A 22,500-nucleotide genomic window follows, 5' to 3' on the forward strand; every position below is an offset into this window, starting at 1 on the left:
TACAAAAAGCTCTAAATATGTAAAAAAAATCGATTTCCTTGCCAGGCAAGGAAACTCAAGGCATCCTGTCAGGGAGAGAATGAGCTGAACTCATTTTGACCTGAGTTCAGGATGAAGAACTGTATGGATAGATCTAAACACTGTCACTACATGTCTATTTAAATTTTTGTGTGTATCTATATATATATACGACTAGTGTCTGTGTGTGTGTGTGTCTGTGTGTCTGTGTGTCTGTGTGTCTGTGCGCGATGCGCGGCCAAGGTTCTCGATGGATCTGTTTCAAATTTGGTGATCATATTCAGGTACACCCTGGACACAACCTGGTCGATGAGATATTTCAACACGTGCTCTCAGCGCGCTGCGCGGAACCGATTTTGGTTCCACCTCAGCTATTTTGGTTCCACCTCAGCTTACCCGGGCCCCCATACCGACACACCATAGCCGCTACACCACATCACAACGCCAAAGTTCTCGGTGGTTCTTTTTCAAATTTGGACACCGTATTCAGCTACACCCCGGACACAATATCATCGATGAGATATTTCAACACGTGCTCTCAGCGCGCAGCGCTAAACTCATGTTCGTTTTTGTGTTCATTTCACCATTATAAGTAACTCTTCCTTATCTTCTCCAGTGTTTGGCGTTTATCTCCCTTCCTTCGTGTGGCTTTCCCGTTCAGTTGTAAGTTACTATTTATTTTTAGAATGTCACTGCGCTGTCCAGAACGCTTCCCTTGCACCCGTAAGTTGTTCTTACTGTCAAAGTGAAAAGGTCGAATCAATTTATAGCCACGCGAAAAATACACTCTCACCTATCTCTATATATTTATAGATACAGATATGCATATATATATACGGCTTCTCTGTGTGTGTGTGTGTTTGTGTGTGTGTGTAGGCAAAAACCTATGTATTATAGAGTTCTGTTTGTGATGGGGTCTAGCGGCTTTTGTCTGTCTGTATGTTCTGGCATGGGAGAAGCCACAGTAGATAATATAGGGCTAAGAAATAAGCTCTAAAATTCTCAATCCCGTTTGACAGGACTTCGCCTTTCAAAGGTGATTGTGGTGAACCGCCACGCTGTCTGTCTCTGTTGCGCCGTTCACCCCAAATTCCCGTTTCTGAGAGTGACTATTTTTAGAATGTCACTGCGCTGTCCAGAACGCTTCCCTTGCACCCGTAAGTTGTTCTTACTGTCAAAGTGAAAAGGTCGAATCAATTTATAGCCACGCGAAAAATACACTCTCACCTATCTCTATATATTTATAGATACAGATATGCATATATATATACGGCTTCTCTGTGTGTGTGTTTGTGTGTGTGTGTGGGGGAAAAAACCTGTTGATTGTAGAGTTCTGTTTGTGATGGGGTCTAGCGGCTTTTGTCTGTCTGTATGTTCTGGCATTTGAGCGATTCACCCCGGCGAAGCCGGGTATTCCTCTAGTATATATATATATATATATGTATCCGGTCCTCTTTTTCAGACCTGTTGAAGATGGCCCCAGCAGACTTCCAGAATTTCTTGGACATGTTCTGCATTCCTGTCACCCTGCCATTCAATGCCGTCACCAACAGCTCAACCCCTAGTCCTGCTGCTGCCAGCGTGACACCCAGTGACATATCAGACACACCGACGGTAACCGTTAAGAGGGAGGACACTCATTGTGATGGTGACATGACGACATCTGACAGTGCCAGTGACGTACCTGTATCTTTTAGTGTCACCGTCAGTGAGGTGCCTGTCGGTGTTAGTGCCAGTGGAAAGATGGTACCTGCACAGCCCGTTGTCAGAAAAAAATACAAGAAAATGGACAAGTCTGGGAGCAAGCGGAAACATTTGAAAAAACGTTCTGCACAAGATGTGCCCCTGGAAGAAATGATCCAGACTTTCACAGTGGCTGCAGCAAATGATGTGAGTGACAGTGGAACCCCTTTTTAAGACAACCTCCCGTCCCTTGCCTTTGTTTATGGATATCACCACCACCATTTTTAAGACCCCAGTTTTCCAGATTTTTGAGTGTCAGCTGTATTAGTAAACCTCTATTTTCAGACTCCTCTTTTAAAACCTGATTTCTCAATTGCTATTTAGGTCTTAAATGGGAGGTTATATTGTATAATTTAAACTCTGCATTGGCCTTTCAACAGGAACCTGGCGGTTCCCAGAGTGACAGTACTAGTCACGAGAAGCGGTTCCAGTGTAGAGCGTGCGATGAAGAGTTCAGGTCGGAGCTAGAAGCCTACTCTCACGTCGGACGTCACACTGGCTCCCCCTACCTTCGTTGTTTCCGCTGTGGGATGGAGTTCAAAGGCAAATTGCGCAGTTGCAACATCAATAATTTGGAAGGTAGTACTTGGTTCAAAACACTGATTTATTTATCTTTTTCTTCTTTTTTTCAGAGCAGTGCAATAAAAAACAAGTCGCGTAAGGCGAAGTTACTACATTTAGTCAAGCTGTCGAACCCACAGAATAAAACTGAACACGCTGCATTGTTTTCACCAAGACAAAAGAGTTTCGTCATTCCGTGCGGCAAGGAAGTCGCTCACTTATCCCATGCAACACGAAGTGAAACTGACATGCAAGAAGGAAAGCGCGCTTTTCAGTATTCTTTTTAACTTTCTGAGCTTTTTTTAATACAACACATTATATCGATATGTTTTTGGAATCAGGAAATGATAAAGAATTAGATTAAATCATTTGTAGATCAATTTCTTGAATTATAATCGTAGTACTAATTTACCTATTTTCATTAATTGTGATCACATTTTAAGAGTACAGTAGTACCTGCCATATCCGGTCACCCATTAGTCATTGCAAAGGTGACCGCAAATATCAGGTGGTCGTTCATTACAGGCCCCCTCCTCCAAAAAACCCCCCAAAACACAATCAAGTTTTCATGAAGAAAAGAAAGCGATCATCCACGAGCCGCCGATTCATTGTCTCTGTTAGTTTTGCTTTCGTTTATACATCTTAATTATTTGCGTGTTTAACTCGATCGTCCTGGCTAAGCTATTGTTTCGTATGTTTCTATGTGTGTTGTTTGGATTATTATATATGTATTTGAGTGTCAGATAAACAAGTGTTTCAAACTCACATCAGCTGTGATCGATCCGGAAGTGACTGCCGTAAATGTACATGTATGCGCATGTCTGTATTTACAGTTTGCGCATGCGTAAGTATTCATGTCGTCTGCTCGTGCTGTGCCGTCTGTGCACACAACACACACACACACGCCCGTGAAAGTGACAAGTGGCCGTTAAGTGGCCGCTCCTGTCGAGTAAGAGGGGCACCTTAGGGCAAAAATCAGTGACCGTTGACCGCGTCAGACAGGTTAACGGCCATTAAGAGTCAATTATAGAAGGAAAACTCATTAGTCATGAGAAAGCTGGCCGCTCCGGGCAGGTTCACGCCCACGAAAGGGCCGGAAATGGAAGGGACTACTGTAAACATGACATATGTATATATTTTTAGATTCAAAATTTGATGAAGAATACGATGCAATCAATTTTAAATCTGTTTGCGAAAAATCGATTTTAACAACTTTAATGAGCAAACTCATTGATTAATTTTTAAGCCTCCAATCTGAAATGCAATACCAAAGTCCGGGCTTCGTCGAAGATAACTTGACCAAAATTTCAACCAGTTTGGTTGAAAAATGAGAGCGTGTCAGTGCTGCCTCAACTTTCACAAAAAGCCGGATATGACGTCATCAAAGACATTTATCAAAAAAATGAAAAAAACGTCAAGAGATATCTAACTCAGGAACTCTCATGTAAAGTTTCATGAAGATCAGTCCAGTAGTTTCTCTGAATCGCTTTATATACACACACACACACACACACACACACACACACACACACACACACACACACACACACACACACACACACACACACACACACACACACACACACCACACCCTCATCTCGATTCATAACTTGACTTAATGTAAAAGTCAGAGGGGTGACAGAAGTCATGCACAAGACTGTTCCTCGCTTGAAGCGATATATATATATATGGCGAGAGTTGTCAACCCATGGTATCCAACTTTTATATATATATATATATATAAAAGAACACTGATTTATATCTCATTCTTTTTTACATTTAGTCAAGTTTTGACTACATGTTTTAACGTACAGGGGGGAATCGAGACGAGGGTGTGGTTTATGTGTGTGTGTGTGTGTGTAGAGCGATTTAGAGAAAACTATTGCATTTCAGCTTGGAGGCTTACAAATTAATTAATGAGTTTGCTCATTAAAGTTGTCATTAAAATCGATTTTTCGCAAACAGATTTAAAATTGATTGCATCGTATTCTTCATGACATTCTGAATCTAAAAATATATACATATGTCATGTTTACTCTTAAAATGTGATCACAATTAACGAAAATAGATTAATTAGTCTTACGGTTAAAATTTAAGAAATCGATCCATAAATGATTTCATCTTATTCTTTATCGTTTCCTGATTCCAAAAACATATAGATATGATAGGTTGTATTCAAAACAAGCTCAGAAAGTTAACACAAATACAGAAAAGCGCGCTTTCCTGCTTAGCACAATACGCTACCGCGCTATTCTGGCGTGTGCATATCACTGCGTTTTGCACGTGGGAGGTGAGCGATTTCCTTCTCGCGGGGATTGACGAAGCTGTACTGTCTTGGTGAAAAAAATACAGTGCGTTCAGTTTCATTCCGTGAGTTCGACAGCTTGACTAAATGTAGTAATTTTGCCTTACGCGACTTGTTTCCTTTTCTATTAGAGCAGTGCAATAAAACAAACAAGTCGCGTAAGGCGAAATAACGATATTTAGTCAAGCTGTCGAACTCACAGAATGAAACTGAATGCACTGCTTTTTTCACCAAGACCACATACTCGTAGTTTCGTCAGTCCACCGCTCGTGGCAAAGGCAGTGAAATCGACAAGCCATGCAGAATACATGCAGTGCGGTAGTGGTCGCGCTGAGCAGGATAACACGCTTTTCTGTATGTCTATTCTTTTTAGCTTATTGAGTTTGTTTTTAATCCAAACATATCATATGTATATGTTTTTGGAATCAGGGACCGACAAGGAATAAGATGAAATTGTTTTTAAATCGATTTCGGAAAAATAATTTTAATAATAATGTTCCTATTTTTAATTTTCAGAGCTTGTTTGACAGTTTGTAATCCAAATATAACATATGTATATGTTTTTGGAATCAGAAAATGACGAAGAATAAGATGAAATTATTTTTGGATCGTTTAATAAAAAAATAATTTTAATTACAAGTTTCCGATTTTTAATGACCAAACTCATTCATTAGTTTTTAAGCCACCAAGCTGAAATGCAATACCGAAGTCCGGCCTTCGTCGAAGATTGCTTTGCCAAAATGTCAATCAATTTGATTGAAAAATGAGGGTGTGACAGTGCCGCCTCAACTTTTACATAATTACAAAAAGCCGGATATGACGTCATCAAAGGTATTTATCGAAAACATGAAAAAAACGTCCGGGGATATATGACATTCCCAGGAACTCTCATGTAAAATTTCATAAAGATCGGTCCAGTAGTTTGGTCTGAATCGCTCTACACACACACACGCACAGACAGACAGACACACACACACAGACACAGACACACATACACCACGACCCTCGTCTCGATTCCCCCTCTATGTTAAAACATTTAGTCAAAACTTGACTAAATGTGAAAAGCAGGTAATTACGTGGGTGGGATTCTTCTGGTATATGCCGGAAATCCGTATTCCATTATGGCCTTTTTTTTCTCTCTTTTTGTTGTTGTTGTTCGGTTGAGGTTCAGGATTCATGACATTTTTCAATCCCACCCATGTAATTATTAGCTTGCCTTTAAACTGATTGCATTGAATATTATGAATTGCAGAATTGTTTCTACTGATCTGCCATATGATTAAAACTATATTGTTTCTTACCCTAAAGGGGCTCAACTCTTCCACAATGTTTGATAATCCTGACAGTTATTTTCGCAAAATGTCTATTTTTCTTTCTTTTTACATTTAGTCAAGTTTTGACTAAATTTTTTAACATAGAGGGGGAATCGAGACGAGGGTCATGGTGTATGTGTGTGTGTGTGTTTGTGTGTGTGTGTGTGTGTAGAGCGATTCAGACCAAACTACTGGACCGATCTTTATGAAATTTTACATGAGAGTTCCTGGGAATTATATCCCCGGACGTTTTTTTCTTTTTTTCGATAAATACCTTTGATGACGTCATATCCGGCTTTTTGTAAAAATTGAGGTGGCACTGTCACACCCTCATTTTTCAATCAAATTGATTGAAATTTTGGCCAAGCAATCTTCGACGAAGGCCGGACTTCGGTACATGTGTATTGCATTTCAGCTTGGTGGCTTAAAAATTAATTAATGACTTTGGTCATTAAAAATCTGAAAATTGTAAAAAAAAAAGGTTTTTTTATAAAACGATCCAAATTTACGTTCATCTTATTCTTCATCATTTTCTGATTCCAAAAACATATAAATATGTTATATTTGGATTAAAAACAAGCTCTGAAAATTAAAAATATAAAAATTATGATCAAAATAAAATTTTTGAAATCGATTTCAAAACACTTTCATTTTATTCCTTGTCGGTTCCTGATTCCAAAAACATATAGATATGATATGTTTGGATTAAAAACATGCTCAGAAAGTTAAAACGAAGAGAGGTACAGAAAAGCATGCTATTCTCAACTTCCCCGCTCTTCTTGTCAATTTCACTGCCTTTGCCACGAGCGGTGGACTGACGATGCTACAAGTATGCGGTCTTGCTGAAAAATTGCATTGCGTTCAGTTTCATTCTGTGAGTTCGATAGCTTGAATAAATGTTGTATTTTCGCCTTACGCGACTTGTTTTTTCTTTCATGCCGTCGCCTTATGCACGACACCATCGCCTTATCCATGGCATCGCCTTCTTCTAGGATTTTTTTGTTGTTGTTTGTTTTAAAGTAGGGGGTGCGCCCTATACACGGCAGCGCCTTATAGTCCGAAAAGTACGGTATTCCGGGTTTTTTTTAGTGTTATTTTTGGTTCAGTTTTTCATTTTCAAGTACTTATTAACTTTAATTCTATGTATTATCTTATGCTAACCTGTGGGATATTTGTTTTGCAGTTCACCTCAATAAAAGTGATGGTGTGCGTCCGTACGTCTGTGAGGTGTGCACCAAGACGTATCAGAGCTCAAGGCAGTTAAGACAGCACATGTCAGAAGTTCACAACTATATACGCGGTGCCCCTGCCCCCCAAGACAGTTCTCTCAGCTGCCAGGAGTGCTCCTTTCGCACACACAGCCAGGCCAGGCTCACCATCCACCGTCGGGTATGGCGTCACTTATCAAAAAAGATGTTGTGACGCTCTTTTGTGTAGTTCCAATGAAATGAAGTTTCACACAACACTCCACATTTCGGTTTTTAGTTTGTTGACCTGCAGAATGCATGACTTCTGTCACCCCTATGTAATTTAGAGGAACATGGCACAATTTGCATAGAAAAGCACCTTAACAGGGCTAATTGATAAAAATCAAAGTGAGTGAATAGGCATCCGGGCACTGCTTTTCCCTGCACAGACGTACTGGGCTGATTCAAGTTTTCACATGTACACAGTGAGTGTTTAAAAGTAAAACTGCATTATTTTGATTTTTTTGTGGGCATCTGTGTTTCCAGAATCACACAAAGCAACAAGAGCTCACATGCAACATTTGTGGATTGATACTCGGCGAACCAGCTTCCCTGAAAACGCACATGAAACGACGACACGCTGAGGGTGCAGACGAGAACACCTTCGCCTGTGAGCTGTGCGAGAAACGATTCCGTATAAGAAACGACCTGGTAAGGCACCTGCGAGTGCACAGCAAAGAGGACAGTGCCATGCAGTCCGGTGATTCCGGCAGCGATCCAAGACACCACTCCAACCACCAGCACATGTCGTTGTCAGAAAGTGCGGAAAACTCAGTTGAAAGTAGTGAAAATGAAGCGGCAGAAAGAGGAGAAAGCATAATGGACACTCAGAACAACGACAGAGATAGAGATCCAGTGGTTAAGAATGAGGACAATCATTGTAATGGTGACATGACGACATCTGTCAGTGACATGATGACATCAGACCGTGTCAGTGACATACAAGTCGTTGCTGGTGACAGTGATGTACCTGTCACTGTTAGTGTCATTGGAAAGACGGTACCTGCACAATCTGTGGTCAGAAAACAGTGCGAGAAAATGGACAAGTCTGGGAGCAAGCAGAAATATTCAAGAAAACGTTTTGCACGAGATGTGCCCCTGGAAGAAATGATCCAGACTTGTCCAGTGGCTGCAGCAAGTGATGTGAGTGACAATGGAACCCCCTTTTAAGACACCCTCCTTCCCCTCATCACCCCTTCACTGCCCCTGCCCAAAACCACCCCCAACTCCCACCCCCATTGTCCCCCCTACCATCGTTCCCCCCCTTTCCCCCTCCCCCCAACCGCCATGGCTACCCTGTCTTGTGCCTCATTTGTAGACTTCCTCCCTTTTAAGGGTATTGTGACTGGCTCTGCCTATCCCATATCTGCCTCCAAGCCTGAGTCTGCCGACATGAAACTTTACTTAAGCATGCAGTTTTTAACTAAACCTGTCTAGCAGACCTAACTGAAGCTCAATGATCACCAAATTTTCATACTTAATGAAGGAAGGATGTTGAGTATAAATTCCTATACACTGTGAGTGTAACTATGCTATTTATAACTTATGAGATGGCACAGGTCTGCCTGTTTTCTTTTAGTTCCAGTTGGAGTTGCTATACACCGGTTGTTATTCCCCTCTCTCTGTCTCTCCCACTCTCTGTCTCTCGCTCCACCTCTCTACCACCACCATTTTTTGTTTACCCTAGTTTTCCAGATTTCTATCAGTAAACATACCTTTATTTTAAGACCTGATTTTTGTGTGTGCCTCACATGGGAAGTTCCACTGGCACTGTATAATTGACATTTTGCCTTTCAACAGGAACCAGGCGGTTCACAGAGTGACAGTTGCAAGAAGCAGTTCCAGTGTAGAGAGTGTGACAAACGGTTCACGTTGGAGCTAGAAGCCTACTGTCATGTCAGACGCCACACTCGCTCCGTCCACCTTCGTTGTTTCCGCTGTGGGGTGGAGTTCAAAAGCAAAACACGCACGACCAACGTTTACAATTTGGAAGGTTTATACATGGGTTTATGTCTAATTCATTATCTTTTTTTGACAGCGCACTCAGATACCCCAAATAACCAGCAATTGTTCGGGAGAATAATGAGAGGATGTTAAACAGAAATCTTTTAACTGTGCTGACATCAAAACAGGCAGAGAGGACGTTTCGCCCTGCAGTCCGGACTGACGATCTAACAGCGAACGACAAGAAGAAACAAGTCGCGTAAGGCGAAATTACTACATTTAGTCAAGCTGTGGAACTCACAGAATGAAACCGAACGTAGTCCGCCGCTAGTGCAAAAGGCAGTGAAAGTGACGAGCCTGTTTGGCGCGGTAGCGATTGCGCTGTGCTTCATAGCACGCTTTACTGTACCTCTCTTAGTTTTAACTTTCTGAGCGTGTTTTTAATCCAAACATATCATATCTATATGTTTTTGGAATCAGGAACCGACAAGGAATAAGATTAAATAGTTTTTAAAACGATTTCGAAAAAATGTTTTGATCATAATTTTTATATTTTTAATTTTCAGAGCTTGTCTTTAATCCAAATATAACATATGTATATGTTTTTGGAATCAGAAAATGACGAAGAATAAGATGAAATTGTTTTTGGATCGTTTAATAAAAAAATAATTTTAATTACAAGTTTCCGATTTTTATGACCAAACTCACTCATTAGTTTTTAAGCCACCAAGCTGAAATGCAATACCAAACCCCGGCCTTCGTCGAAGATTGCTTTGCCAAAATTTCAATCAATTTAATTGAAAAATGAGGGTGTGACAGTGCCGCCTCAACTTTTACAAAAAGCCAGATATGACGTCATCAAAGGTATTTATCGAAAAAATGAAAAAAACGTCCGGGGATATCATACCCAGGAACTCTCATGTCAAATTTCATAAAGATCGGCCCAGTAGTTTAGTCTGAATCGCTCTACATACACACACAGACAGACAGACACACACACACACACACACACATACACCACGACCCTCATCTCGATTCCCCCCTCTATGTTAAAACATTTAGTCAAAACTTGACTAAATGTAAAAATAGGCAGACTAAGCCGATACCTGCCTGAAGGATGAGAAAAAAAGATAAAGAATGATATAAAAAAAAACGTGTACACACGGCGGGGGCCAGACCGGCCTAACCTTCACCGGATCACGCTTTGGACTACACAGTTTGGATGATGTGGGTCGTGACCAATTTTTTTCCAAGAAGGATTCAACGTAAAAAGTATGGGTCATAGTCGTACACGACCCTCGCATCCGAGTAGGAATAAACGTATTGCCTTCTCTTTGCTAAGTATGGGTCGTACACGACCCATGCCATCTAAATAAGGATAAAATTCCTTACGTTATTCCATATGGGTCGTCCACAACCCACATCATCTGGACTGTACTTTTCAAATTATGGCCTCATTTATTTGTTTGTTTACAAAGAGAATTTTTTCAACAGTTGGGCAACAGGAAGGTCGTGTGGTGATTGGAGATTACACAAAGTCTCAATTTAAAGTTACAACTAGTTTCAGAGATAAGACGATCGATTGTGTTAGGCTCTGGGTCGTCCACAACCCACGAAGCATGGTGAAGGTTAATGGGGGTTAAAGAGGAGGGAGTCTTTTATTGGGGGGTCTTAAAAAGAAGGCAAGTCGTATAGGCATTTGCAGATTGCGTTTTTGTTTGTTTTTGTTTTTATATTTTACAACACTAATTAACTTGAACTTGATTTGAATGCGAACCTGTAGGATTTTTGTTTTGCAGTTCACCTGAACCAACATGACGGTGTGCGACCGTACGTCTGTGAGTTGTGTGCCAAGACGTTCCAGAGCTCCAGGCAGTATTCCCAGCACAAGAAAGAGGTTCACAACTATGTACATGGTGCCCCTCCCTCTCAAGACAGTTCTCTCAGCTGCGAGCAGTGCTCCTTTAAAACACACAGCCAAGTCAGACTCAAGGTCCACCGTAAGGTATGTTGTCGCTCAGTTTTGTGTACGTTACATTTACGTATGGTTTGACAAGGAAGAGGCTGTTTTTTTCTCTCAGGTAGACCAGGAATTAACACGAGACGAGGGTGGTACGTGTGTGTGAGGTGGGGGGGCTGGCTAATACACGCCAGATTTATAGATACAGCATGTTTTGCAGCTCACAGTGCCTACAACCTAGACACCCCCCCCCCCCCCCCCAAATCAAATTCGTAAAATCAAGGCTCCCACGTTAAAATTGAAAAAAAAATCAGATTCAGTAACAAAACATGTTCTGCATGTCGATAGAAAGAACAACCTAATCTGCATCCAAAATAGTCAGTTTTGTTCATATATCTTGTCTAACAATGACATCATGGCATGCTGAATGGTGTAAGGTGTCATTCCTCTTGTGTGCAGAATGTTTGTGAAAAAAAGAAAATAAAGAGACAATCCAGACATCACTGACCCGAATGTGGGGGGGGGGGGGGGGGGGGGGGGGGGGGGGGGAGGGATGTTTTCTGGCTACATTGGAACCCCCCTTTGTGAGACCTCCAGATATCTGAGGAAATAAGGTCTTAAATTTAAAAAGGTGGCGGTGATTTAGTTTCAAGAAGTTGTTAACAACAAATCTGAGAGAACATGGTCTTATAAGGAAGGGTCTGAGTTCGTCCCCACGTTCGGCGAGAGATTTATTTCTCAGAGTCAACTTTGTGTGTAGACTCTCCTCGGTGTCCGAACACCCCCGTGTGTACACGCAAGCACAAGACCAAGTGCGCACGAAAAAGATCCTGTAATCCATGTCAGAGTTCGGTGGGTTATAGAAACACGAAAATACCCAGCATACTTCCTCCGAAAACGGCGTATGGCTGCCTAAATGGCGGGGTAAAAAACGGTCATACACGTAAAATTCCACTCGTGCAAAAAACACGAGTGTACATGGGAGTTTCAGCCCACGAACGCAGAAGAAGAAGAAGAAACAAGTCGCTTAAGGCGAAAATACAACATTTAGTCAAGTAGCTGTCGAACTCACAGAATGAAACTGAACGCAATGCCATTTTTCAGCAAGACCGTATACTCGTAGCATCGTCAGTCCACCGCTCATGGCAAAGGCAGTGAAATTGACAAGAAGAGCGGGGTAGTAGTTGCGCTAAGAAGGATAGCACGCTTTTCTGTACCTCTCTTTGTTTTAACTTTCTGAGCGTGTTTTTAATCCAAACATATCATATCTATATGTTTTTGGAATCAGGAACCGACAAGGAATAAGATGAAAGTGTTTTTAAATTGATTTCGACAATTTAATTTTGATAATAATTTTTATATATTTAATTTTCTGAGCTTGTTTTTAATCCAAATATAACATATTTATATGTTTTTGGAATCAGAAAATGATGGAGAATAAGATGAACGTAAATTTGGATCGTTTTATAAATTTTTATTTTTTTTTACAATTTTCAGATTTTTAATGACCAAAATCATTATTTAATTTTTAAGCCACCAAGCTGAAATGCAATACCGAAGTCCGGGCTTCGTCGAAGATTACTTGACCAAAATTTCAACCAATTTGGTTGAAAAATGAGGGCGTGACAGTGCCGCCTCAACTTTCACGAAAAGCCGGATATGACGTCATCAAAGACATTTATCAAAAAAATGAAAAAAACGTTCGGGGATTTCATACCCAGGAACTCTCATGTCAAATTTCATAAAGATCGGTCCAGTAGTTTAGTCTGAATCGCTCTACACACACACACAGACAGACACACACACAGACACACACACGCACACACACACGCACGCACATACACCACGACCCTCGTCTCGATTCCCCCCTCTACGTTAAAACATTTAGTCAAAACTTGACTAAATGTAAAAAGGAAGGGTCCATCTTAAATTCAGGGGGCACGGCTGTTCCTAGCTTGTGTTTTAGTATGAGTTAAAAATAGCCCAGCAGAGGGGAATAGTTTGGCTACCAACAGTTGCAGCCAGCACACTGTTAAACTCGCTTGCCTGTTATACCCTACTGCTTACGCACTACACTGGGAGATGAACCTGCTCATTGCCTAGCACTGAGCGAGCTACTAGCTGCTGTGTTATCTCTGCTGTGGGGAAAGGATGGGTGCTAAAAATAGCCTGCAGCTAAAGAAGCAGAAATGAATCCCTTTGAAGAGCCGTGCCGGGGGTTCCACTGTACAAGATGTGTTATGCAAAGTGTTTGACACTTAGGTAGGTGATGGGTGTTTGCTTGATACTGGGGACTTGCAAGGTACTTTACGGTGCATGTGTTGGCTGAATTAACCGTCTGGCTGATGGCTCATACTTCTTAGTTATATACAGTACTGAGGGTTTAAAACTGCATTGCTGGTTTGCTTTTTTTTCAGATACACACAACCCAACGAGAGCACATATGCGACGTTTGCGGAACGATACTCAGCTGCCGAGTTAACCTGAAACACCACAAGGAACGAATGCATGATAAACGTGCAGATGAGTACCGCTTCGCCTGCGAGCTGTGCGAGAAACGATACCGTGTAAGCGAAGACCTATGGAAACACCAGAGTGAGCACAAGAAAGGCGACGTGAGGGCTTACCAGTGTCAGTTCTGCCCTAAGGCCTTCAAGACCAAGACCCACCTCAACATTCATGAGAGGATACACACAGGGAAGAAACCATATCAGTGTCAGCTATGTGACGCTGCCTTTGTCCAGAACACAAGCCTTAAATGGCACATGAAGAAGCATGGGGTGGTAAAGTGATGTATATACGCGTATAATTGATACTAGAACATTCATACTAAAGGGTAATACATAATAGTTGACTCTGCGGAGCATAGTCAAACCAGAGACTCGGTGGACAAAAAAATGGTTCACTCAAACCTAAAACACGAAGCCAGTTTGAAAACATGATCACTGATGTAATAGGTATTTCCACTCATTGCTCCATCCTCTATGATCAAGCATGTCCCTGGGGCCCGGTAGCTCAGTGGGTAGAGCACTGGACTTGTGATCCTAGGCTCGCAGGTTCCAATCCCGGCCGGGACGGACTCGGGTCAACTTTATGCGCAGACTCAGAGACGGTGTCCATGTTCCACCCCCGTGTCACCACTGTGGCACTTAAAAGACCTCGGTCATTCTGCCATAAGTGCAGGTGGCTGATCACACCTGAACACGCATACATCTGGGTAGCGTGACTCTGTTGCTGCTAGCTTTCCACTGGGAGGAAGCGACCTGAATTTCTCAGCGATGTGACAATAAAGTAATGAAAATGAAAAATGAAAAGAAAAAAAAAATGTGGCCAAGTTCCAAGTGGAGTTGGTCGACAGTTTCAATTCCATAGAACAAACTCTTTCTTACCTTAGGTGTGTAATGTCTTGCTGTCCAATGTGTGTGTGCAATTCTATACTACGCGTCATAAAACAAACTGGGCAGATGCGTTTGAGTGTTGATCTTTGTGATGTGTCCATTGATTGTAAACCAAGTTTATGACTGGAGAGGCCATTTATTTCCCTACAATATAAAGCAAACAGATTGATGTTACAAAAGGTAGTGTCTATATGAATATCCTCATTATTTTTATTATCATGATACAGTGGAACCTAAAACACAGACACCCCCCAAAATCAAATTCGCAAAAACATCATTTTAAGAGAAGATAATGGAATAGAACTGGCTGTTTTGGAAACAAATTTGATTTTTCCTTTTAATGAACTTAAACGTGAGAACCTGCTTTTGCGAATTTGATTTTGGGGGGTGTCCGTGTTGTAGGTTCCACTGTATAGACAGTAACTGATGTAATCTCAATCTGTTTGTTGAATATGGTAGCGCAGTGAATGGCCTTTCCAGTCATTAACTGGTTTTACAATAAACAGCCTCATCGAAGAGATCTGCCCTTAAACATATCTGCCTTTTTAGGATGGGTAGTTTAGAACTGTCACCGGTTCTCCCAATGAAAAATTATCAATAGTGTATAAGAAAGCATGTGAAACTGGAATGGTTGTGTATGTTTGTCTGCGAGGCGCTGAACAATCAATGTATACCCCCCGCGGGTTAGGGGGAAGAATTTACCCGATGCTCCCCAGCATGTCGTAAGAGGCGACTAACGGATTCTGTTTCTCCTTTTACCCTTGTTAAGTGTTTCTTGTATAGAATATAGTCAATGTTTGTAAAGATTTTAGTCAAGCAGTATGTAAGAAATGTTAAGTCCTTTGTACTGGAAACTTGCATTCTCCCAGTAAGGTAATATATATTGTACTACGTTGCAAGCCCCTGGAGCAAATTTTTGATTAAATTACATATCTTACCCAACTCACATATAGCAATTAACCCTAGTTCAGTGCTGGTAACGCTGTACGCGTCCCCTTGGTAACAAGGAAGGCGCCTCTAAAAAAAGAGTGACATGAGACCCGTAAGGGTGTCTAAGCCAGCCCGGAAACGAGACTGCCTTCCGTATGCGCGCGCATACACCGCCATATGCAATCCATTCCAAAGCTCAGCGCCAGTGAGACTGGTCGCATTTGATGTACGCTCCGGCTGTTTCAGCCGTTTTGACTTAGTCTTTTGACTTTGTTGTTCCTCTTGGTATCTTCTTGCATCTGGACTTCTCTACTGCTGTTGGGGTGAGGTCGTTCTTGTTTATTCTTGATTTTGGCAGCGTTGTTGGTCGCTTTTTGGACTTGCAAAATTTTTTCAAAAATTTTTCGTGAGTCTTTGTTGTGTCATGGCCGACAATGCCAAGAAGAGGTGTACGCCTAAAAGGTAGCTGCTGCGCCCACTTCTTCTAAAGAATCTTCTAGGAAGACTAAACAATCCGTTTCTGGTGATGATACTCTTGCAAAAAATCTTTTGATGTGTTTGTTGATTTGCCCGCTAAGCCGGTAGACAAGACAGCGGCCATTTTGTCGGCTAAGCCGGTTGACAAGACCGCTCACGTGAATAAACCTGCTAAGGGGGATTCTCCCCCTGTGGTGCCGGGGTTGGCATCCGCTGATGTTGCTGCTTTGTTGTTATCTCTTAGTTCGCAGGTGTCTACTTTAGCGGCCGAGATTACTTCGACGAGAGCGGAGCTTCGTTCTCTTCCCTCGGGTGTGGCTGGCGTCTCTTCGCTTGCCAACGTTCGCTCGTCTCCTGCCACTACAGTCACGAGAGCGGAGGTGCATGCCTCTCAGGATGAGGAGATTGTGCCGTGTCCGCTTTTGGGTTCGCATTCCGGCGTTCCGTCTCGTACACAAGGTATGTCTGCTGAGTTAGTAACCGGGTTCTCCGGCCAAAACTCGGCACGTGGTCAGGAGCGAGTAGCCTCAGGCGCATGGCGGCCGGGCGAAAGTTCTTATCTCTCGGCTGACTCAACCCGCTTTGGCGGCCTTTCAGTGGGGAGTAAGAGCCCTGGTACACGTAAGGAAGTTCCACTGCACTCTGCTCAGTCTGGGGACGGGGGCGAGTGTGTGTGGCTTCCGACCCCGCCCTCTGGGCGGGGGGTAGACAGTAAAGCTGGTTCTCTGCTAGACAATGGTGTCAGTACGGGAGTCAGCTTTCGGATTGCATGGTAGTGCAAGACGACTGGTTTACTGTGTGCAAAGCTAGGTGGTGCTTGGATCGACCAGGAGTGTCTTTCTGGGTGTCACCTTCCTGATTGCGATTGCGAGCATGAAGGAGAGGTTAACGAGGGTGCGTCCACGGTGGTGGACGACTCCCAGCTTACTTGCCGTTCAAGTTGTCCAGCGCAGTGACGTGGGCAGCGGAAAACGGCATTTAGGCACTGTGTGCGAAACTAGGTGGTGCTTGGATCGACCAGGAGTGTCTTTCTGGGTGTCACCTTCCTGATTGCGATTGCGAGCATGAAGGAGAGGTTAACGAGGGGGCGTCCACGGTGGTGGACGACTCCCAGCTTACTTGCCGTTCAAGTTGTCCAGCGCAGTGACGTGGGCAGCGGAAAACGGCATTTAGGTATTGTGGAAGTTGGTGATTCTGGGATCGACCGCGAACGGCTTGGCCGGGAGCGTCTTTCCGGGGGTCACCTTCCTGATTGCCATTGCGAGCATGAAGGAAAGGATAACGAGTGCGTCCACGGGGATGGACGACACCCAGCTTAACTTGCCGTTCAAGTTGTCCAGCGCAGTGACGTGGGCGGCGGAAAACGGCATTTAAGTTTTGACCGGAAGGGGTGGTTGAGAACAAAGGGGTAACTTACTCTACCTCTATCTGGTTCCGACTTCTGGAAGTTCGGAGGAACAGGATGTTCTCTTCAGCTTCCTGGATTTGTTGTCCATTGCCCTGGAGTTGGCAATTGGCCGCATGTAGCCGGGTTCTCCGGTGAAAGTGGTGTACGTTCGCAGGAGGAATGTGGCACGCATTTTCGTGGCTGGGCAACGTAAGCTTCCGCCCTGGGGGCAGGAGGTTGTTGGTCTGAGTGATTCTTGGATTGACCATGCAAGTCTCTCTGGGGGTCATCTTCCTAACTTTGTAACCAAGTAGGAAGGAGAGGATTGTGAGGGTGTGTCCACGGTGGTGGATGACACCCAGCTTAACTTGCCGTTTAAGTTGTCCAGCGCAGTGGCCTGGTCAGTGGAAAACGGCATTTAGGTTTTGACAGGAACGGGGGGCAGGTAGCGAACGGAGGGCTGGTTCTTTGTTGGACAGTTAAGTCAAACAGGGAGTCAGCTTCCGGATTGCACGGTTGTGCTTGACGGCTGTTCAGATGAAGGTGCTTACGCATTACTGAAGAGCCCTGATTTTAGGTTCCGTTTCATGTTAGCAAGTGCAGTGGTGCTCGCAGCTGAAATGGTTTGAGGACTACGGGATCGTCCGGTGTGTTTTTATGCTACCTGTGGGTTCTGATGTTTACTAATCCACGGCCGGTTTCGCTTCCGCTTTTGTGGCTGTGGCTTCCGGTACAGGATGGGATAGCCTTCTACCGTTAACACTGGGGTGTTGGTAGTCGGCACCTTTCAGCCTTTGGCTGTCGGTTCCGTCGCTGCGGTTCCTTTGCTGTTATTCAGGCTGTGTCCACTTCCTTTTCCAGTTTTCCCGCTGGAAGGAGACAGGTGGATGGAGTTTTGGTCATGGAGTTTCGGTGTTGAATTTTTTCAAAACTTTTCCGATTTTTGGCAAGTATTGCCTTATCGGGATTGGTGACTGGTTCTCATCATTTCGATGATTGTTATGATGCTTTTGAACGAGGGGAGGCTTATACTTCAGCTGTGTCGCTGTTCGCGGCATTTTGAAGTTGATTTGAGCCTTCTGAGGAGAATCTTTGAGTGTTAAGTTCTTAGATCCTCTGGCGGGGTTTTTTGTACTTGTGGAGTTTTCACAAGCGAGTCTTCTTTGTCACCACTACCTGTGTAGACAACGTTCGGCTTTATACCTGCGGCGGCGTTGCTTTAGCTTGTGTCTTACGCTTAAGAGCGTGTCACTCGCGGAGCGCTTTCTGTAGGCTTCGGTTAACTCCAAACTTAAGAACTTAGGTTCTCTGTTTTTGTTCTACGGAACCGCCCTCGGGTTTGGCTAAAAATCCATCTGGATTTGGATAGCTAGGAGAAAGTGTCTGTAAGATCAAGATCTCCTAGCTCGGGGAGTTTGTGGCTTCGGGTTTTTATGATGGGCTCGTTTGAACAAAACGCGCTTTTACTCTCGCCTGGGTGGTTACGTTCTAACTGGATATCTTTGTGGTCTGACAGGACGCAGATACAAAGGAGTTAACTTTGCCGGTTTTTTACCTGAGGGTAGGCCTCTGCCTTTAAAGTTTTGTTCTTTTGGCTAGGCTTTAATCTCTTTCTTGTTTGAAAGGTCTCTTTTTGAGACCCCTTCTATGCACGCGGGCTTTTATCTATCAAAGAGACGCTCACGGTAAAAGGGAAGCGCAAGGCAGGCCTTGGCTGTCGTTTGTTTCCAAACGAAAAGCTTCAGGCTGGCTGTTATCTACTTTAGCTTTTGGCTCTATACCCTCGCTTTCACAGGATCTTTCTCATAGATCGTTTTGGCGACCTGTTGGTCGCACAGTACGGGTCTTTGCTATCTTGGTTCCAGACCTCTTAAGGCTGGCAAGAAGGCGTCTTTGCTTTCTCACATTCCAGTTACACGGATGTCTTCTGTAAGGATATCCTTGGGATACTTAGGGGCTTCCGCCTCAACTCTGGATTTGATTCAGAGTCTTTATAGGGGTTTTGGGCGTGTTTGTTCGCTTGTCACTTAGACTGGCTTGGTTCGAAGCGCTTATTTCTTACGGAATGAACTCCTCTTCTCTACGTGTAATGCAGGTGGCGATCCACCTATTCTGGGTTTCCGTTTTTCTTTCATGTCTTATTTTTAAGACTTTATGTAATTTCTGTCACTTTGGTACGGCTTGGTGCAGCGTTGCTTTAACCCGTTTCAAGGCTAGCCTGGCGGATCTACACGGAAAACGGCCAAGCTTACTCTAGTAGCTTCTGTGAGAAGTGGGAGTAAGCATACTTTCTGGCTATTTTGAATATGGACATCTTTTTCAAGAAAGACTGATCTATGGCTTTTGGGTTGCTTCGAAATTTTCTGGCATTTAAGCAAAAATGGAAAACAAGCTTCGAGTTGCATTTTCAATTCATGAAGCAAGGGTGTGGCTCCTTTAGAGTCACGTTTAGTCAATTAAAACTTTTCGGGTTTCGAAGTTTTTTCCGACTTGCACGGATCTTGTTAGATCATTGAATCAAAGGTTACTTGCCTTATCTTTCATCTCCATCGTGATTCTACCTTGGCTTTTATGCGGAAAACGGGGAAAACCAGCTTCCAATTGTATTTTCAATTCAGGAAGCAAGATTTTGGCTCCTGTAGAGTCAGGTTTGGCTCTTTTAATATTTCGATTTTCGAAAAATTTTCTGACTTTCACGGACCTTGTTAGATCGTTGAATTAAAGGCCATTTGCCTTATCTTTCGTCTCCGTCTTGATTTAACCTTGAACGGTTGGAAATGACGTTAAACACTGTTTTAGGGTGGGTACAGGTCTATCTACTCTGGTAGGGGTATGACTTTTTGAAGTCAACCTTACCTAGATGGACTGCGACACTGGACTCTTGCTCCTGGGGAGCTTGATGTGGTTATTTGTCCCGTGAGGACTCTCAGAAGGTACCTGTCACGGACTCGGCATTGGGTCAGAAAATCTGAAGCTTTTATGATATCACTTAGCACAGCAAGGTGTAGGGATATTGCGAAAGTTTATTTAACCAAGTGAGTCTCCACTTTGATCAGACAGGTGCTTACCTGGTGATTAACACACTCTGGAGATGTTAGGGCAGTTTTGCCTCTCACCGTATGAGGCAAGGCCTTGGGCCTCCTCTTTGACAGTCCTCTGGTCGGGCCGTTTGGCTGAAGTACTGGAGTCGGCTTACGGGCGGTCTGAGGAGGTTTTTATTAACCTCTCCCTCAGAGACGTCTTGGGACAGGACGGCAGTTCCGCGTTACCGGTTATGGTAGCCTTGGAACAGGTTCTAATTTCATGATTTCTCTATATACCCGCCACCTATAGTAGCAATCTGCTATATGTGAGTTGGGTAAGATATGTAATTTAATCAAAAATTTTAGTAATAAATTTTCATTTGATTAATATACTTACCCAACTCACATCGTTTATTCCCTCCCGCCTCCCCGCTGTGGTGGGTGTTTGGGTCTAAAAAAGGAGTGAGTTGGGCTTCGCTTTAGAATGAATTGCATATGGCGGTGTATGCGCGCGCATACGGAAGGCAGTCTCGTTTCCGGGCTGGCTTAGACACCCTTACGGGTCTCATGTCACTCTTTTTTTAGAGGCGCCTTCCTTGTTACCAAGGGGACGCGTACAGCGTTACCAGCACTGAACTAGGGTTAATTGCTATATGTGAGTTGGGTAAGTATATTAATCAAATGAAAATTTATTACTAAAATTTTTGATTAGTGCTTTTGTGAACAAGAAACAATTGACAAGTGGCTCTATCCCATCTCCCCCCTTTCCCCGTCGCGATATAACCTACGTGGTTGAAAACAACGTTAAACACCAAATAAAGAAAAGAAAGAAAGTTTGCCAACTGATATTCTTCAAGGTTGCCTTTCACGCTGTAACTAACCACCGAGTGATGAAGCCTTCATTTTTCCGACGACTGACCTCATACAAAGGGTCAATAACAACTTTCAACAGATTACGAGTGACTGTAAAAGTTTGTAATTACGCAGCGCTGCACACGCCCCTTGTTAGTCCTGCATGGAGGACAGACCATCATAACTCAGGGCCATGGTAATCAGTGGTGCGTGCAAATCATGTGGCCTGTGTCACCTTTTGCTTGAACAATTAAAAGACCGCCTTTCGAGAAAGTTAGGGGGATGTAGAAGGGGAATGGGAGTTTGAAAAACAACTCAATTGCTTGTGTATGAATTCTGTGATTGTGTGCTCACCAACTGAGTGAATGAATTATCATGAATAAACATTTGAACACTTTTCTTGACTTGAGTTTGTGAGCTGTTGTTTTTCAAAATGTTCTGTCTTAATTCAGCCTCATTTTAAATTGTTGAGCAGTGGTGACTTTAACAACAACAAAAACTGAAACTATGACGCTAGAAGATTAAGATAAAGTAATAGAGAGAAAAAACAAAGGTGAAGTGATCAGAATCGCAAAAAGTCTGGAAGAGGATAAAATCGTACATTTAATAAAAAGACCAACAGAACTCTACCCTCAAACTCCCAATAAAGCCCTCCTTTTTACTGCCGATTTTTCTGGACATTTTCAAGGTTGTTAGTGGGAGGTTTCACTGTTAGTGGGAGGTAGATTGAAAAGAAATGTATCAAAGCAACTTGTATTAAGTGCTCAACAAGAAGAAAGATTAATTTGGACAAAAATAAGTGTTTCAGATTCCCAGACTGACCCTTTTTTCTTTCTCCTGACCCGAGAACTGTTTTTGATCCTCTTAAAAAAAATGTACTTAAAAAAGAATCGATTTTGTAGACTTGACAAGGAAAGTGTCTCATCTCTGACATCCAGGTAATAGAGCTCGCACAATTTCCAGCAAATTAAAAGCCACATGCAACTTTGTAAATAGAAAACCAAACTTCAATAAAAATCATTCTAAAAAGAATTGTTTATAGGAGGCGACCTGCAGAACCTAATTTTTCTTAGGAAACAGAATTTTATTTTTTGCAAGAGTAAAAATGTGAATTGACATAAAAGGTAAAGGACAACAACCACAAAGAAAGAAACACATAAACAAGAACAAGAAAAAACAAACATTCAAAACAAAATAAAACAACGTCTGTAAAAAATACACGACAGAAGCAAAGAACCTCTCAGCAAAGCAATATCTCAAATCCAGTGTGAAGTCCACAACAGGATCCAACAATCCAAGTGCAAGTAATCTCCCTTCGTTCTACTTCCGTTTGAAAGGAAAT

At 42.8% G+C, this 22,500-nt stretch overlaps 1 protein-coding gene across 1 annotated transcript in view; it reads left to right on the top strand.

Annotated features, from left to right (window-relative positions):
• Nucleotides 1-21,555, top strand: part of LOC138971049 (zinc finger protein 420-like) — a 30,234-nt gene extending 8,679 nt beyond the window's left edge. The window contains exons 2-8 of the mRNA XM_070343653.1: nucleotides 1,481-1,908; nucleotides 2,142-2,340; nucleotides 7,124-7,329; nucleotides 7,674-8,330; nucleotides 8,988-9,180; nucleotides 10,931-11,136; nucleotides 13,509-21,555. Coding sequence (XP_070199754.1) covers nucleotides 1,481-1,908; nucleotides 2,142-2,340; nucleotides 7,124-7,329; nucleotides 7,674-8,330; nucleotides 8,988-9,180; nucleotides 10,931-11,136; nucleotides 13,509-13,883 — 2,264 coding nt within the window. The 3' untranslated portion in view covers nucleotides 13,884-21,555. The remainder of the gene's footprint in view (nucleotides 1-1,480; nucleotides 1,909-2,141; nucleotides 2,341-7,123; nucleotides 7,330-7,673; nucleotides 8,331-8,987; nucleotides 9,181-10,930; nucleotides 11,137-13,508) is intronic.
• Nucleotides 21,556-22,500: the final 945 nt, after the last annotated feature.

This window comes from Littorina saxatilis, linkage group LG7, assembly GCF_037325665.1.
Source record: "Littorina saxatilis isolate snail1 linkage group LG7, US_GU_Lsax_2.0, whole genome shotgun sequence".
NCBI lineage: Eukaryota > Metazoa > Mollusca > Gastropoda > Littorinimorpha > Littorinidae > Littorina > Littorina saxatilis.